This window comes from Carassius carassius, chromosome 49 (assembly GCF_963082965.1).
Source record: "Carassius carassius chromosome 49, fCarCar2.1, whole genome shotgun sequence".
NCBI classification, from domain to species: Eukaryota; Metazoa; Chordata; class Actinopteri; order Cypriniformes; family Cyprinidae; genus Carassius; species Carassius carassius.
In genome coordinates, this window is record NC_081803.1 from 14,838,239 (window position 1) to 14,851,686 (window position 13,448).

The 13,448-nt window shown below is 37.4% G+C and overlaps 1 protein-coding gene across 5 annotated transcripts in view; it reads left to right on the forward strand.

Annotated features, from left to right (window-relative positions):
• LOC132132123 (stAR-related lipid transfer protein 13-like) overlaps window positions 1–13,448 on the forward strand; it is a 56,712-nt gene that overhangs the window by 30,689 nt on the left and 12,575 nt on the right. For 4 of the 5 annotated variants that reach the window (XM_059544400.1, XM_059544398.1, XM_059544397.1 and 1 more), the window contains exons 2-3: window positions 11,251–11,322; window positions 12,433–12,514. In XM_059544400.1, the coding sequence (XP_059400383.1) occupies window positions 11,251–11,322; window positions 12,433–12,514 (154 nt within the window). Of the gene's footprint in view, window positions 1–8,763; window positions 9,258–11,250; window positions 11,323–12,432; window positions 12,515–13,448 lie in introns of those variants that run through there. The other variant, XM_059544402.1, reaches the window with a different exon arrangement.

The window sequence follows — 13,448 nt, forward strand, 5'->3', positions numbered from 1 at the left end:
TCCCATTCTTGCCTTATATAGATTTCCAGCTGCTGAAGAGTTCGTGGTCGTCTTTGACGTATTTTTCGTTTAATGATGAGCCAAATGTTCTCTATAGGTGAAAGATCTAGACTGCAGGCAGGCCAGGTTAGCACCCGGACTCTTCTACGACGAAGCCATGCTGTTGTTATAGCTGCAGTATGTGGTTTTGCATTGTCCTGCTGAAATAAACAAGGCCTTCCCTGAAATAGACGTTGTTTGGAGGGAAGCATATGTTGCTCTAAAACCTTTATATACCTCTCAGCATTCACAGAGCCTTCCAAAACATGCAAGCTACCCATACCGTATGCACTTATGCACCCCCATACCATCAGAGATGCTGGCTTTTGAACTGAACGCTGATAACATGCTGGAAGGTCTCCCTCCTCTTTAGCCCGGAGGACACGGCGTCCGTGATTTCCAACAAGAATGTCAAATTTGGACTCGTCTGACCATAAAACACTATTCCACTTTGAAATAGTCCATTTTAAATGAGCCTTGGCCCACAGGACACGACGTCGCTTCTGGACCATGTTCACAAATGGCTTCCTTTTTGCATGATAGAGCTTTAGTTGGCATCTGCTGATGGCACGGCGGATTGTGTTTACCGACAGTGGTTTCTGAAAGTATTCCTGGGCCCATTTAGTAATGTCATTGACACAATCATGCCGATGAGTGATGCAGTGTCGTCTGAGAGCCCGAAGACCACGGGCATCCAATAAAGGTCTCCGGCCTTGTCCCTTACGCACAGAGATTTCTCCAGTTTCTCTGAATCTTTTGATGATGTTATGCACTGTAGATGATGAGATTTGCAAAGCCTTTGCAGTTTGACGTTGAGGAACATTGTTTTTAAAGTTTTCCACAATTTTTTTACGCAGTCTTTCACAGATTGGAGAGCCTCTGCCCATCTTTACTTCTGAGAGACTCTGCTTCTCTAAGACAAAGCTTTTATAGCTAATCATGTTACAGACCTGATATCAATTAACTTAATTAATCACTAGATGTTCTCCCAGCTGAATCTTTTCAAAACTGCTTGCTTTTTTAGCCATTTGTTGCCCCGTGCTAACTTTTTTGAGACCTGTAGCAGACATTAAATTTTAAATGAGCTAATTAAGTGGATAAAAGTGTAAAATTTCTCAGTTTAAACATTTGCTACGTTATCTATTTTCTATTGTGAATAAAATATTGGCTCATGTGATTTGAAATTCCTTTAGTTTTCATTTTATTAAAATTTAAAAAACGTCCCAACTTTTCCGGAATTCGGGTTGTAAACAAAATCTCACAGGTTCCAAAAAAATATTAAGCAGCAAAACGTTTTCCAGCACTGGTATAGAAGGATCAAAACTCTGAAAACTGGAGTAACAGCTGATGAAAATTCTGATTTGCATCACGAAATAAATTATATAAGTATGTATTATATATGTATAAAAAACCTCTGACACAAAGAAGAGTGAAAACTCCTAACATAACCACTAAGTTACTGAACATCTGAACATAACGAACCAACTGCACATTGACGGATCTTCTTTCATCTGTTCTGCAAAATGTAAACAAATGTATATTTCTACAAGCGTAAATATTGTGGAAATCATTATTAATTGTGTCTAGGCATAGGGGGGTCGTCATGTGACACACAGCAGCCACAGCATATTGGCAAATCATTATTAAGAATAATAATAATTTTTTTTTATATTAGAAACATTCCCAGAAGCATGAACTATATAATGAAATATCTGTATTCTCACTTTTCATAAATTGTTAATAATTATAATATGCGATGGTCAAAGTAGCCTAATTATGTAATTTAAATAATTTTATGTAATGTAAAAAACCTGTCTGTTTACTTAAATAATATAGGTGTCATGCCATAACATATTTTTAATACGAATTGAGAGAATTCGCCAGAAAGAGGTATCCCGTCAGTGAGGGAGTGAAGGAAGCACCGGCATTTCAGCGATGACTCATCGGAACACCTCTGATTGGCCAATGCTTTAATAAGCTCAACAGAATCCTGTGTGATTGGTTATAATTCACACTGCTGTAAAAATGCGTCTGTCTCTGGCTCACCGCCAGCCAGCGAACACAGATCTGAATTTAGCAGCTAATGATATGACTCACTGAGTTCTCACGCCGGTGTGATTGTATCAAATATAGAAAATATTACTCGGCTATTTTTTGTCTTTTGGAAGCTGCATTCAACTTGGTTCCCCTCTGTTATAAGTTACATGTACAACAAACTAATGTCATAGTGGTATCGTGTATTGTAATCGAGTGTAGCCCAAGTTATTACCTGTTGAACCGTAGACAGCGCACGTGGTGTACATCCAATACAGATCTTCATCGCAAGCAAATAATAGCCTTTGCAGATTTCCTTTTAATTCAGTGCAGATCAAGCCACGTCTTCAACGCTCTATCTGTTCTTAAACGTTACAACTCTGAGTGAACAGTTTCAATCGCTCAGCGCACGCGGCAGGATACTGAACGAATCATTCAAACTGATTCATGAACCAATTCAATGGTTAGCCAACTGGTTTGAACAAGCCTTTGAACAGAATTGACTCAAAAGAATGAATCTTTCGTGAATGGGCATCGCTCATTGCCCAGAGAAAAGTAGACGGCGCGTTTGGATCAAACTGAAGCATTTATAACATTTATTGCATTAACCACTTCAGCTGTTATTTTGATTTTTTGAGAATTAGGCATATGCAATATTGGACCCACCGGTGGGTCCCCAGAGTTGATGTGGTTAAGATAAAGTAACGAGAGGAGCGTGGCCCACAGTAACGAAGTAAAAGTACAGATTTTTCCCCAAAAAATTACTCAAGTAAGAGTAAAAGTACCCATCTTTAAATATACTCCAAAAAGTATTAGTTACCCAAAAAATTTACTCAAGTAAATGTAACGAATGAAAATGTAACTCGTTACTACCCACCTCTGCTCCTCCGAATCATAACCTATAAGTGTGATTAATAATTTTTGCATAAATGTTCAGTCGATTGTGCAAAATATGTGGTTTTGTGTGTTGTTTATATAGAATATTTGCTGTTCTTATTACTTGGAGTCGTGTTGATTTACAAAGTTACAAACTGCTGTGTTTTCTCAGTACTCCATGTCTGTGCTTGGCTAACGCATATACCATTATTGTTTGGGTCTTTACCACCAAGATGTGGGCCCAGTTCACTAACATAAGTGTAAAACTACTTTTTCCCCTAAAACACAGGGGAGCATAATAAAATGAAAGTGTTTTTTGACCTTGCATGTATGTAAACCATGTTGTTGGGGACTCCTAAAACCAAATTATAAACCTTTCAAATAGGGGTTCTTTAATAACCTTTTAAATACAGAATTAAGATTCATTATGCTTCAAGTTTCTACCTTTTCACTTTCAGTACAAGAAAACAACATAGGGTTTTGCAGCATAGTTTCTCAGTTACTCTAAAAAGAAAACGCACAGGAAATGTTCTCATTGTTTCCTCTGAGTCTCCCTTTTTGACTTTACCTTTGAAGCAGGAATTAAATCAGAAATAAAGGAGCAAGTGGAGGAAGAAGGAAAAAAAAGAAGAATGAAGAATGGCTTTGTGGGCTGAGGTGACTTCTTAGGACACAGGACCTGTGTTGTTATATAATCAGAGGTCTTGCCTGCTCAATCAAAACAAGAATGCCTTTGATTGGGCCCCGCGCCCCGTGGCATCCAGGCTCTGCATGGCATCCGTGCCTGCTGCTCTCTCTCATGGCACACTGCCTGTTGTCACGTCAAAGTGATCAGGAATGCCTGGGTCACGAGGGGCTGCGTGTCCTGACTGCTGGGATTAGATGCCATAGTAGCATAACACTATGCAGAGGGGATGGCTGTGTGTTTGTTTGTGTTACATTTTTTATCAGCAGCTTTCTTAGGTTGTTTGTGTTGAGTGTCTGATTTTGGCTGACTCGTGTTCTGCATGCTGCTTTGCTTTAGGTTGTGTTGAAGTTTATTGTTTTGGGGACCTTTTGTGTTGGTTTAGTCCTTTGGTTGTTGGTGGGGGGAGATTAGATATTAGTGGAATGTGTTAATTAAACTCATGACTTCACAGCAGTTTTTTATTCCCATGCCTTGGACTCAGGCCTACCCAGAATCCCCTCTGAGCTTTAGAAGGTCCCAGAGTCACTTTAATGTTCTGCAAAACAAGCCCAGTGGTTGGGCTTCATTTGACCACTTCATTAGAAAGTCGTTGTTACTACTGATCTGAGAACAGTGCCGGTTTTTTTTTGGTAAAATTGAAAGTGAGTAAGAAGGTGATGCTAACCAGTGGTAAGTATTTATATAAAAGTATCATGTTTTGGGGGGTTTACCAATAATTTCTGTTACGAGACTACAGTATATTCAAAACTCAGCCGCACGAGTTTCGACTTATACATCCTCATGCCATCCGTTACCCCAATGCTCCAGTGGCTCCTGGTTCAATCACGTATTGATTTTAAAACTCTAATTTTAACATATAAAGCAGTGCGTTTGCGACTTGGTAACTCTTTCCACAACTTCTCGCTCTATCCGCTCTGCTGGTTGTTTTTCCTTGTATCAGCCTCGTTGTAATTAAAAACCATGGGGGGGCGGGAGGGTTTTTTCCTATAACGCACCTAAGTTATGGAATGCATTACTCGTGTTTTTTAGGAATGCTGCTTCCTTGAATTGTTTTAAGAAAATTTACCTTTTTACTGAAGCATTTTATTTGTGACTATTACAATGATTTTATTTTTGATATTTGTAGTTTTGATTGACTTGTTATTTTGTTTGTACGATTGAGTATTAAGAAAGGTGTATTACAAATAAAATGTGTTATTATTATGTGTATACTGTATGTGTACTGTATGTGTATTATGAGTAAAAATAGTAGTATGTTGTGAAATATTATTACAATTTTAAATAACTTCTTTCTATGTTAATATAGGGCTGGGTGATATATGTAACGATATGATATGATCGCCTTTGATAATGAACGCGATAGTGCGTAGCTTGTCAGTGATCTACGGCTCTGTCTATTAAATGCCGCTCCATTTGAAAGCAGGTGTTGGCAATTTAGCGCTAATGATGGAACCGGATTTACTGACTAGGTGCACATGATCATATCGTTAGATATATCTCCCAGCCCTATGTTAATATATTTTGAAATGTAATTTATTCCAGTGATGGCAAGGCTGGATTTTTATCAGTCATTATTCCAGTCTTCAGTTTCACATGATCTTTCAGAAATCATTCTCTGCTAATTTGCTGCTCAAGGCTCAGGCTTTTGGGTGGGGTGTAGACGTATAGGAGAGTGCGGAGCCCGTGGCTGTTCTGTAGGCAAGCACCAATGTTTTGAACTTGATGCTAGCCTCGACTGGAAGCCAGTGCAGAGAGATGAGAGCCTGGACGAGAAGCTGTGTTGCATGCTCTGTTAGGAAGGGTCTGATCTTTCTGATATTGTGTAGTGCAAATGTCAGCTGATAAAGCCATCATAAACTGGGATGTCGGTCAGGCAGTCTGAGATCCTTGCTATTTTTTGATGTTAACTGAAAAGAAAAGTAATTTTTGGAGACACAAGAAATAATATTTTGATTTAAGATGACATTTTTCAATAGTGGTTTGTTTTAAATATTACAAGGCACATGCATCAAAAAGGTCATTTTGACTTCATGTTGACTTGAAAATAATTTACATTAATTATATGCATGCTAATACCTATAATTACACACAATTAGGGATGTAACGATATCAAAATCTCACGGTACAATACAATTTCGATATTGACCTCACGGTACGATATTTATTGCGATATTGTGGAAAAGCTCACGGTATTGTTAAATAGCTCACGATAGTGTTTGTGATGATAATAGCGAAAAAATACTGACATTTATTCTGCTTTTGCCAGTCAACAGGCAATTTATTGTTGTATTTATGGATCCATGACAACATAAAATGCTGATCACATAGTGCTTTTAAAGTGCAAGTTGTAGTCAGGAACATCAATATTCTGTATAGTAATATTTGGTTGCATAACTGATTCTTCTGTGCAATGTTCAAAGTTAAGAAGCAACTAGAACAATTGTAAACAATAGGGAATTCCCTTTAAGTGCAAACAAAGATCAAGTTAAGTCAGGTTTAAATGTGCAAGGCAAATAAAAGCAGCCTTTTAAAACTGGTATTTAGGAACATAACTTAAACTTAAATAAAATAGTCAGTCAAAAAGCTTTTTAAAAAACACTGACCTATCATTTAACTCACGTTTTTCATCAGAAAGATCAAAATATCTACATTGCAAGGGAGAAGAAAAAAAAACAGTAAAAAAAAAATGCTTAAATAGTCTGGCAAAAAACACTGAACTATCCTTTAGCTAATGTTCAAGTTTTTCTTTAGAAAGATCAAAAGATCTACTGCAGAAAAGGGACGTAAATCACACGCTATGTATTCCACGATGTACCTCGTGATTTCTTGAGCCCTTGCGCTGTTGGCATAGTTGTTGAAAATGCCTCCTTCAGGGTTTTTTGACCGGACAGGACTTTCTTTATGAGAGAATCTGCGTTTTTTGACACGGCGAAACCAAAATGTTTCCAGACATCTGATTTAAAAGCTGCAGGGGCAGGCACAATCTCAACTTTGGTTTTGTTTTTTTCATCCTTACAAGTATCGCTGTCGGCCATGCTGGCTTGCTGTGAGTTTGTGTGGACACCGTGCAGCGTGCAATCCTATTGGCTTAACAACGGTTGTTGTGACGACGCAGTGCAAAGGATCATGGTCTATGTAGTTAACAATGATTTGTTCCACGGGACTGTGTTTATTCCTCTTGCTTTTTGACGGACACCTGTCCTTTTAATATTGTAACCCAACCACGACGATATTGAGACACGTTTACCACCGCGATAGCGCGATATCGTCAATATCGTTACATCCCTACACACAATTACACTTTAAATTCGCTTGCATGGACCTGTCATTTGATAATCGACTCCTTGTGCGATTTAAAAGCCCAAAGCTTTATTTAACTCTGTCATTGAATTAAACAAACCATTAAAACAGAATAAACATCCACAGTGGTGACATGGGGGGACTTTTCCTGCCAGTCACAGCATGCTTGGCTGCCCCCACTGAGTGCTGTTTCTTGATAGCAGTGTTTGCACTGTAAAAAAAGCCCCATCGTGTCTTTCTCTAATTGCTTCCATGTGTGAGTAGGATTCTGATTGCTAAACATGTTGAACTAGTTTTGAACCCCCTGTTTTTTGGCGGTAAGGTAACATACAAGGGATCTTATGTGTAACTTTCATTAGAGATGCTTTAAATGGTCAAGATGCAATTTTTCTATACCTATATTGTAAGTTACTTAATAGTAGTTGTTGTGTTACTTTATGTGGACATTCATATGTTAATGTGTTCAAGCTTGTGACGTCATTAGTAAAACAGCTCATTCAGAAATCAGTCCAGTAATGAGCTAAGCATTTTGATATTTAGCACATGTTTACATAGTATTACCTGTTCAAAGAGCAAGAACAGTCTTGTTTTCCATAATGCATACTCCAGGGGAGCGGAGGAATTGACATTTATATGACACATGAGTGTGCTGTGAAGGGAATTTGTGTCTCTCAGACTTGGACTGGGTGTTTGTCAGTGGTATTATTGTAAATCAGTAATTCATACCCCTCAGGGGAGAGCTAATCACTGGGGATTGTGCTGCTGTCCAAAGTGTGAGGAATTTCTGTCCTGCTGTCAGGAATGGGCCAAATTGACAATGTCAGATTGAAAACAAAATGAATAAAAAACAACAGAAAGGGATTTAGGCATCAACATATTATATTTGATAACACAAATGTATTTGATAACACATCCACATGTTTCAAAAGAGATTTTGTGCCTAGTTTTTGTTTTCTCTGAAAAAATCATGTGTGAAATGGAAGCTAGCGGAACAGCTTCTGTCAGTTAATGTTGGTATTATCTGCCAGCTCTACTCAATAGCACACATAGACAACGTCTTTCATCATCTCAGCGGTATGAAGGAACACAGAGAGAGAGAATTATGGGCTTTCCAGGGGCCTGTTTCAATGAGGAGGTTTAACCAACTCTGAGTTGAAGTCTGAACTCTGAGTTGACTTACCTTGAGATGGAAAAACCTGAGTTTTTTTGGGTTCAGAACAGCTGAATTGCTGAACAGCTGAAAACTATGGGTTTTCAAGTTCAGTCAACTCTGACTATGAAAAGCCATGATCAATGGAGCTCCGAAATTATGATTCACAATGGCAACAGCACCATGGTGACCCGAAGTGTATTTTTATTATTTTGCTAATTATCTGCCAGTGGGGTAAGAAAAATAATCTTGTTTACATTTGCATTAAGATTGTTTCTTGTTTTGAGTAAAATGCACTTAATTTTAGCTTCCAAAATACTCATTAAGAAAAGCAGTCGTAACTAGCTAGTTCGCTTCAACAACAATGCATCGTACTACACTACAGGTTAAGCTCACAGAGTAAGTTACCATGCTAACTGAGTATAAATTACCTCTCTTTCAGAAACGGGATTGACTTACCCTGCTTTCTCAAGTCTGACGTGACCTCCCTTTCAGAAACGGAAAACCCAGTTTCCCTCATTCCAGGGTTAACATACTGAGAGTTTTCACTCAACCTCCTTTCTGAAATTGGCCTTAGAGTTTCTTATTGACCGCTTAAAATATTTAATAGAAGTTTAGAGCCGTGGCTCCATGTAAGTTATTGTGTTCTTTCATTCCTCCCTATTTCAATAATTTCCTGTTTCTCTTCACTACATCTATAAATATATATTTTTAAGAAAATGTGAGTAGTGTTTGCTCATTGTCTCTATGATGCTAGAATATAGTGGGTGGTTGCCAGGTTGTTTCTATATGATTGCTAAGGTGTCCTATGCGCTTTTTAAAGGGTTGGAATGCAGTCACAAGAATATTCTGGGTGGATGTTAGGGTGTCAAGGGGTTTGCTCAAAAAAGGAACAGAGAGAGAATAGGATGAAGACAGGCCGAGAGACTGAGAGGATGAGCACATCAGCCAGAGGGAGGATATTATAGACAAGAGCGAGCGAGAGAGGACAGAAGAACGGGACAGGGCAGAGGAGGAGCTGCCAGCTATCTGAGGCTGCTTTGGACACAACTCGACTATATGCTCACTGAACCAGATTTTAAACTTTTAAAGACCTTGGAGAACAAAAGGGATGCTCAGATCTGAGGGACACACATGTTTCTTCTGCATGATGAAGTGATGAGACGACCAGTAAGTGTTAGAAGAACCAGAGTTAGACTTTTTTCTATACACATTAGTTTGAGAGTCCTGTATGTATCAAGCATTATATGTTCAGTGTTGTGTTCAGAGTAGGGCTGGACGATTAATCGAAAAATAATCAAAACCGAAATTCATAACCTCTAACCGACGTAATTTTCCCATGTCGGTTATTTCGGTTTTTTAATCCTGTTAACAATTCCCCCTTAAAAGCATACTAGCACGTGTGTAGCCACATGACTCTGCTCTCCAGTCAGTGGCATAAAAGCAAAGCGGTGTGAGCGTTGAGCCTTGCGTCTTCACTAAACTTTGTCAGTTGTATTTGTTTTATGGTTTGGACATTCAAGCGATTAGATGAACGGATGTGTATTCTTATATTGAGCTACCATGTTCGCGCAGCTGCATTGTGGCACGAACACTCATATAAACAGTAGCTATTAAGATCGCGCGCACAGAGGAACACAGAAACTAGTTGTCAGCGCTGTCCTGTGATTTATCACTAAAGTAGCTTAGAATCTCAAAACTTATTATAGCATGTATGCGTGCAGGTGCAGTGCACATGAAGCACAAGAGCGTGCACAGAGAGTAGCGGTCGGCGGTCGCGCTGCGGGTCCCGGTTTGTGTCCGTTCTCGGACTGTTCTGTCTGTGTATTTTAACTGTAGAAAAGGTTGTTCAGAGTCGAAACTACGATACAGAAAACTACATCAGTATATCATCATAAACGCAGCCGTTTTTGTCTTACGTAAACATAAACAGATGACAAAGAAAACACATGTACAGTATTTTTGCTTAAAGAGACAACAGCCTAATAAACGCGCTGTCTATCATTAATGTTAATCAAAGAACAAAAGAAAATCATTCACTGATCTTGACTGAATATATTTAATAACTTTACTTGATTAATCTTTATTTTATTTATAAAAAGAAAACTATGCAGTGTTTTTAAAGTTTTAATTACAGTTTCTGTACCTGAAATTTAGTTTAGTTGTATTTATTTATGATCTTGCTAATTGATTTGTTTGTTCCTTTCTTATTACTGACCTATCTTATTACTTGTCTTTAACACTTTAATATTTGAAATGTATATAAATCTAGTTGTTTTTGCTATGGTATTTTTTTGAATCACAGGCAAAATTCCTCTTGCAGTGTTTTGTAGGCTGCTTATTTTTGCTCATGTTATTCAGCTGCAACAGAATGCTTTGTAAAAATGTTTGACTTAATTTTTTTTATATTGGATTTTTTATCTTATTGGAATCGAAACTAGGAATCGATAAGAATCGGAATCGATAAAATTCAAACGATACCCAACCCTAGTAAGAAATGTTACGAACATAGATAAAATAACTGCTGATAGTCAATCATATTTACAGTACAAACCTTGTCAGTGAACTATGAGGGCAAAAAACAAAACTAAACCAAAAACAAAATAATCGTTCAATAATCGTAATCGAGGCAAAATGTTCAATTAATCGAGGTTTTGATTTTAGGCCATAATCGTCCAGCCCTAGTTCAGAGGGAGATTTCAGCAAATATATAATTTAGCACAAGTATGTGGAGAATCCTGTAAGAAAAGGATATAATTGTCGGATTGTGGTGAGGTCATTTCCTGACCCGTCCGATTTTATGATGGCTTATTTTGAGAGAACCTTTTTTTTACTTTCTTATTTCATCTCTTGTGGATCTTTCTCAATGAAATGTAGTGTAAATGGATCCAGACAAAACAGAAAAATATATCTAAAAACCCCACACTCATAAGAAATCCCATTCTTAATTTTCTTCACTTGTCTCAACTATAATGTCTTATATGCATGAATTACTTTGCAATACACGTTATTAATAATAATAGTAATGATCAGAATGAATGTATTTGCTGTTTTTACTTTATTGAGGCCAATAGCTAGTTATAATATTTAACATGTAACGTGTGTGATTAGGTCAAAATTTATAAATAAACTGTTGAAGAATCATGTCATTGTTTGTTTTCAGAAATCGAGGCAAAAGAGGCATGTGACTGGCTGAGGGCGGCGGGATTCCCACAGTATGCCCAACTTTATGAGGGTAAGAAATCGGATTCATATCTATAAACATACACATAGATCGTTGATTTGGTGGCCTTAAATAATGTCTGCAGTGTGGATGCAGCTGTGAGGTTAAGTGATGGTAAAAAATCAGGAATGCAGTAGGAGAGAGAAAGAGAACAGTTGACTTTTGCTTTGAGTTTGAGATCATAACTATCCCATCCCAACTCAGCTGAACAGACAGAAGCCAAACAGTGATCACGAGCTGAATTATTTTTGTTTTTCCGTTATAGACATATGGAATAAAAAATGCAATTACACAGCTGTGTGCACCATTTGTCAGCACAAATCTCATCTTTTCTTGTCATTTTAGGGCCGCAGCAAGCTATTTTCAGGCTAGAGTTTCTATCCAAATGGAAGTAAGAGGTCATGGGAAAAAGTCTTCATTATCACTGCCGGGAAAATACAGGCCTTTGCCTCAGTCTTCCTCCCAGGCCAGCACAGGGGTCGAGAGGATACTATTCTCTCTGCTTCTCTCTCTCTATTCCCCTGACTCCTTCTTATTATACTTTACGTCAATGAACGATAAAATGTCAACAATTCTAAATTTAATTCAGTGTAAATTCAGAGCTTGGCTCTCATGAGAAAATCATCCGTTTGGCCTTGTGAAGTCATTATGACATAAATAAAAAAACTCCCAGATTCCAATGGGAAAACACCTTATTGCACATCTTTATCCGTCTTTCCTCCTTTTTGCTAATTATTTGCATTTGTTTGAGTCAGATGGAGGGAGTTCAGTTTCAGAACCAGTCTGCTGTGTATAATGTAAGCAGTGAAGGAGCGTCTGCCAGAGATTATGTTCGCTTTATAAGAATTACACCACAGCTGTAGTGGATCTTTGGGAGCCTCTGCAGAACCTCTGCAGATGTTTGGACAGACGAACTCGAAGAGTTTTATTTGCTAATTTATCACTTTTCATTTTAATTTATGATTTTGATTTGCTTTATATGTCTCTGTATGAAAATAACATTAAATAACGTGCACTTGATCCATGAGTGAACTTTTGTGATCACTCACTCTAAATATATTGGTTACATTACACCTTTTGAACGGGACAGAGAAGTGATCTGCTTTCTGTCTCTGCCTGCAGATTCCCAGTTTCCCATTGAAATATCTGCTGTCAAGAGGGACCATGACTTTCTCGACAAAGACCTTGTGGAGCCTCTTTGCCGGTAAGATTCCAAATATCTAGATAAAGATTCTCTCTCAATATCTTGAGATTCTTTCGATTTAGAGTCTTGCAGTCTACAGGATGGAACTTGATACACCGTCTTTACCTAAAACGACAGCTGTGAAAATCAGAGGCTTTGTCAATCACTTGTACTCTGATGACCATGTTGTTTTGTCCATTTATATTGCACAATGCTGAACAATATGAAAACTTTGAGGACAACATGAAATACATTTTTTCCTACTTACTTTTGTATTTAATTTGCTGGTCCTGTTGTGCCTATATGTGACACTGATGCAATAGCTCTCTCTGCCTCTAAAGTAACTCTGCTTTGACAATGGCACGTCTCTGTCAATCTTTTGTCACTGTGGAGAGAAAATTTTATTTATTTAATTTACTTATTTATACAGAACAGAACAAAACGTGAGCAAATGAGAGAGAGGCTGTTTGTATCAATTTGTATGTGTTTATTATATTATTTTATTTCTTGTATTATTATTATTATTATTAATTTATTTCAATTCATTCAATTTATTTATTTTTTATCATTAATACTACTATTTGTTTGTTATGCAGTATTTATCTATATTCATAAAATCCATAAAAACATAAAAAACCCAAAATCATTATATAAGCAAATATTTATCTTATTTTGTTTTATTTCTATAAAATGATTTTATTAAAATGTTTTATTAATTATGTGATTTAATTTAAAGTATATATATCTATATTTATAAAATCATAAAAAAGTTAAAAAGTAAAAAAAAGAAAAAAGAAAAGTTTCTTCCTTTCTTTTATGAGCAAATGTGTTTCAGAAACGTCAGCAGTTCTTTTTAAGACCAGTACACAACCAGACCAAACACTATTATTGCCCCCATCCTGCATGCACAAGTACGAGAAAACTCAGTGGCGACCCCACCTCTAGCTGTCTGACC